A 5,454-nucleotide genomic window follows, 5' to 3' on the forward strand; every position below is an offset into this window, starting at 1 on the left:
TATACATCTCTGAAACTTGCTAGCTTGCATCCTCTAAAGTGTTGTAAAACTTGCATATTTCAAAAAACTTGTAGTTGTAGTTTTCTCATTTTTGTTGATGACAAAGGAGGAGAAGTTATAATGATAATTATGCATGATAAAATTTTATATTTTAAAATTATTATGTATGATTTTGTAATGCACGTAATAATGTTCAATTGGTTCTTTTAATATTCATGATGCATGCAATGATGAAACACTCATGATACTCATGAATTCAAAGGTTTTATCAATATAACATATTGATAGGGGGAGTTTAGTTAAAGTATATCATCAATTGGTTGTCATCATCAGAAAGAGAGAGATTATTGAATGTCAGATTTTGATAATGAAACTAATTGATAAAATTATGATCTAATGTGCGTTTAAGTGACGCAGGACTAACTTCAATCAGAGAAAGACAAATCGATTAAAGTAGTAGAATCAAAGGTTGGGCTGGAACATGTCAAAAGATTGGATGTCGGGCCGAAGGACGGGTCGACCTATTAGCAAAAGGCTTCGTGCCATAAGTTTGGGCATTGGGCCAGAAGGATAAAAAATTATGCCAAGGAGATCGGATGTTGTGGAGGTCAACATATTGATTGGATAATACGTCGAAGGAGAGGATGATGCATCGAAAGGTCGGATGAACCAATGATATACCAGATAATATGTGATTCATGCTTGTAATCAATTGTGTCTTGATTGAAATAGTCTATATTGTAATTGAGTTGGTTTTGAACGTAATTTGACTAACTCAGTTAGAGGCCCATTGGGCCTAATTTGTGCTCATTGGGAGGCCCATTCAGTGACCCAAAAGTTGGGTCAAGCGGTGGTACCGCCAGACCAGGTGGTGGAACCGCTAGAGGCTGAGTCTCCAAGAGTCCGGTCTCCGAAGCTATCAAGTGGTGGTACCGCCTAGTGTTAGTCTGCAAGCAGTGGTACCGCCCAATACTAGTAGTGGTATCGCCTAGTATTGACGGTGGTATCACCAGTACCTCGAAAACTCAAGATGAGACCCTTTTTGACTCCAAATTTGAATTCATTTGGGGTCTATAAATATCCCACTTTTTTTTGTTTGGGGCAGCAAGAAAATAGAGTAGAAAAGAGTTGTTATTCTAAGTTGAAAAAGTGTTAAGTGTTCTCCTCTTTAAGTTTCTAGTTTAGTCTAAGAGGGGTGTGAGACTTGTAAAGGTTGTCTCCTAAACCTATCTTCATGATAATAAGACTCGATTTAGGGCTAGGTTAGCATCATAGTTAGCAAACTAGCCTTAGGAGATAGCAACATGACTTAAACGACGCATTTAAGGGAAGCTTTGACCAAGAGGTATTGATTGAATGGGGATTTAGTTATCTTTTTTAAAGAAGAGGAAATCGAACATTGAAATCTTAAGCACGATGATGCCTTGGTTGTATCACTCGGGATTATCAATGCATTGGCCAAGCAAATTTTGATTGATTTTGAAAGTTAGACTGATATATTGTATTACGATGCCTTTCAAAAATCGATGTAATTGATTTCTTTCACTTTCTTCAGCTTCATCAGAGATTCTATAGCTCCGAAGGCTTAAGGATGCCTCATCAAGCCCATGTCTGTGCTCATCAAGACTTGCTAATTTACCCTTGGCATTCAAAGAAAGTTAGCAGCCTCTATCATATTGCAAACTCACTCCACCATTTCCACTCCACACTTGATAGAACGAGATTCTAGCATGCACCGGCTAACACTTTAGGAAAATTTGGTTGTTCATGTGAACACTCAACAAAGGAATGAGAGGAGGATTTCGTGAGATCTCATGGATTAGTTCTTTTTTTATAATACAAATATTTGCCCCTGTACAAAAGCTACAAAATGTTCTCATTCCATGTACAGAAACACAGAAACAGTAAGTACAAATGAACAAAACAAGCCTGTGAAAGAAAAAAAAAACAAAATTTGCACTCTGTGGAGAGTTCTGCAATCCTTCGTAGATCAATATCTGCTTGTGAAATGAGCTCCTTAGTTCCACTTATGGTGGCTTCCAGATCCAGTACCAGCTGTATCTAATCGAGTCCTGTTCCCAGCCCTGCCTCCAACATAGCCTCTGTTACCATGCTGCCTTAATCCACTTTGCTGCCCATCCACTCCACCAGGTGGAAATCTTCCTCCGTATCTATCAACTGCACAGCATGAATATCATATTAAGTTGCATGGTTAATTTATTGCTGCAGTTCTATTATAATGAACTATAAACAGGTAAGTCTCAATGGTGACGATGATGAAGAGTTTATGCCACACTTACCTCCTGGATTAAGTATCTTTTTTGGCTCGATTTTGACTGATCGGCCAGACATAACTATGGGAGAAGCCTGAAATATGAACACGATCAATATGTGTCGGAGGAAATCAAAGTTGCAAACATCACTCAAAGAAATTGAAGATGTAAGATTTAAGAAATTTGTGTTGATGACAGTATACGAGATTGACCTCTATCGCACGTCGGGCAGAATCGGATGTTTCGAACTCGACAAAGCCGAAACAAGAATGAGATTCCTGCCACTGAAAGTGAATTCTCTTGCATCATCAAAAATGAAAGAGAGATAGGGAGTCTTCAGAAAGCTACACAAGATGGTATGAGAGACCAACCTTATGATGGCCTCTAACTTGGCTGCCACCGGGTTTGATAGGACCAAACCTCTTGAACTGCTCCTCAAGAAGTGCCGGTGTTGCATGGAGGGGTATGTTCTTGACGCAGATGGATCGTTCATCGACTGAATGCAAAGTGAATTCAAAGAATTGTCTTATGTAAATTTGAGGAATTGAAGGTGTTGCTTTCAGCAGTACCAGAACTGGAGATCGGCTCCTCAGGCGTTGGAGCAGGGACTGGTTTAGATGGCGCTGCCACCACAGGAACCCATTCTGCAGTTGCTACGTTCACAGGAACACCTTTCGCAGATTTGATCTGCATCCATCATGACATTTTACGCATGAACATCAGCAACATTACGGCATGTACATATTGACCGAGTATTTTGTTTGGCATCATAGCAAGATTAAGCACTAACCACTGAAGCATATGTCCTCTTGGGCATCTGTTGATGAGGACTATCTGAAACTACATAAGACACCTCATTGTCCAGTTGTTTCTCTTGCACAGTCGAGCTCTCGCCATTGTTCATAGAATCGGAGACCTCATTGCTCGGTTCCTTCCCTTGCACAGTGGAGCTCTCGCCATTGTTCGCAGAATCGGAGACCTCATTGCTCGGTTCCTTCCCTTGCACAGTGGAGCTCTCGCCATTGTTCGCAGAATCGGAGACCTCATTGCTCGGTTCCTTCCCTTGCACAGTCGAGATCTCGCCATTGCTCACAGAGTCACAGACCTCTTTGCCCGGTTCCTGTTCTTGCACAGTCGAGCTCTCGCCATCGTTCACAGAATCACAGACCTCATTGCCCGGTTCTTTCTCTTGCACAGCGGAGCTCTCGTCATTGCTCACAGAATCACAGATTTCTTTTGCTGGAGCAACCACTACATCAATGGGCACTGACACTGTTTCTTCTTGTTCTACAGACCAATTACGACCAGATAAGCCAACAAAACGAACTATGAACTCTCGAGAGACAACGAGCACAAGAAGTGAATAATACCATTCGCAGAGCCCTGGTGTCGCTGCTGTTCATCGATCTCTCCAGAACCCTGGTGTTCGTCGATCTCATCCACATACTGCAGGATGTCATTCAGCACAAAATAGCCCGTTTCCTGGGGAGCAAGGAAGAAGGACTGGGAGAAGTCCCTCTTGACGTTGTCCTCCTTGGTGAGACGCCCTGTTACGTGGACCAACACCCCACCATGGTGAGACTCCTGGCTGTTCACCTTCGTTATCTCTGGTACGCCCAAGCTGGTGGCCAGTAACATCTCATTGATTGTCTATTTCCCATCAATTCGGCAAAAACAAGTTAAGGATTTCAAGAAAAAGGTTTTGTTTTCCAATACCCCCCTTAAGAATAGGACCTGGAGTACTCACAGCGATGGTGGTGACCGATGTCACATTGCCGTGATCATCAGGACGACCGAGCTTACTGCTTTCTTTGTAGAACTGGTGAATCATCTCAGGATGATGCCGAAGAATAAAACAATATTGATCAATAAACGCATTCCCGACCTAAACACAAAGATCCCATATCATTAGCCACGGAACACACAACTATCTGCTCCAATCGAAAATAGAACAACGAAGAACAAAGAGAGATCTTTTACCACTTCGGCAGAAAGTTCTTGGTTCGTCATCTCAGTACGAGGTAGCAACGGATAACCAATGGAGATGGACTGTAGGGATCGACAAGTGATGCAAAAGTCGAGAAGGCAAAGACGAGCAGGATTGAGGTGGGATAGAAATGGATAACTGATGGATATGGACTCTGGGGATTGATAGGCGATATCAAAATCAAGAAGGCGAGGAAGAGCAGGAGAACAAGCGAGGGGTTATCGTAGTGAGCAACAGAGGATTTCGTAGTGACCCCTTTCATAGACCGAAGGGTGTGGGTGGGCGGGATGTCCTCCTTTCGTGGATTTGGAAACCTGCAAGGGCCACATTTCCTTCTTGGATTGCACCCATAAGATTTAGAGGTTTGTAGGAGGAGCAAGCAAAGAATCCAAATCTGGACTCGAATCCAATTTGAATATTTTTTATTTAAATTTGAGTGATTAATTTTCTATGGGTAAATTTCTTAAAAAACCTCTTGCTTTACTTTTTCTTTTCTTTCATGTATATCGCCTAATTTTTAAAATAATAAAAATATCCTCAATAATTCTTTTATGATTTTCTGATCTCCCTTCCTCTTTCCCATATTTAACAACTTTCAAAAAATGTAACTCAACTTTTCTAAAAAAATTTGTGTCATTAAAACTTTAAGAAAACCTTCTATAATAATATTCAATTGGTTTTTGTCTCGAAGAGATGGTAAATTTACCTTAAATAAGGAAAAATAAAAAATTATATTTTAAAAGGATTTAAATAAATAAAAATTATCTATTAGGAAGGTTTAAAAATAGAAAAATGGTTATTTATGCCTTTGTAATTTATTTGCAAGGTATTCAGATAATTTAAGAATTTTTTAAAAAGTAAAAAAAATGAGTTACACCATTTTTTTGATAAGACCCAAAAATAATGCAACTTCATTCAATAACAATGTACCCAGGTCTTCCACAATCTTTTTGTGTCCTTAAAAATTTGAAAAAAAATATATTATAATAATATATGAATGAATTTTATGGCAAAGGGGCGGTAAATTCAACTAAATTAGGTAAATTTTAAAAAAATGACATAATTTCATATGTTTAAAGGTTGAAATAAATAAATATCCATTTTCATGGTTTGTAAGTTATTTTCAATATTTATAGGAATTTTAAAATTTTTAGAAAAAGCTAAATATGAGTTACACTATTTCGAAGAAGATCT

General features: G+C 39.4%; 1 protein-coding gene across 1 annotated transcript; it reads right to left on the reverse strand.

Moving 5' to 3' along the window:
- Positions 1 to 1,823: 1,823 nt before the first annotated feature.
- LOC135589067 (nuclear transport factor 2-like) lies at positions 1,824 to 4,063 on the reverse strand. The gene is made up of 7 exons (XM_065081371.1): positions 3,644 to 4,063; positions 3,064 to 3,560; positions 2,843 to 2,960; positions 2,645 to 2,769; positions 2,486 to 2,557; positions 2,301 to 2,367; positions 1,824 to 2,178 (listed from the first exon to the last, which is right to left on the reverse strand). The coding sequence occupies exons 1-7, from the start codon at positions 3,909 to 3,911 to the stop codon at positions 2,018 to 2,020; spliced, it is 1,308 nt and encodes a 435-aa protein (XP_064937443.1). The 5' UTR covers positions 3,912 to 4,063; the 3' UTR covers positions 1,824 to 2,017.
- Positions 4,064 to 5,454: the final 1,391 nt, after the last annotated feature.

The sequence above is a fragment of the Musa acuminata genome, chromosome BXJ1-8, assembly GCF_036884655.1.
Source record: "Musa acuminata AAA Group cultivar baxijiao chromosome BXJ1-8, Cavendish_Baxijiao_AAA, whole genome shotgun sequence".
Taxonomy (NCBI): domain Eukaryota; kingdom Viridiplantae; phylum Streptophyta; class Magnoliopsida; order Zingiberales; family Musaceae; genus Musa; species Musa acuminata.

What these genes read in the sequence shown, in the direction of transcription:
- LOC135589067 (XM_065081371.1), bottom strand. Translation starts at nt 3,911, where the DNA reads ATGTTACTGGCCACCAGCTTGGGCGTACCAGAGATAACGAAGGTGAAC. An exon ending in AAGTTAGAGGCCATCATAAG is followed by an intron (nt 2,558 to 2,644) that starts GTTGGTCTCTCA and finishes ATTCACTTTCAG; the next exon opens with TGGCAGGAATCTCATTCTTG. An exon ending in AAAGATACTTAATCCAGGAG is followed by an intron (nt 2,179 to 2,300) that starts GTAAGTGTGGCA and finishes CATGCTGTGCAG; the next exon opens with TTGATAGATACGGAGGAAGA.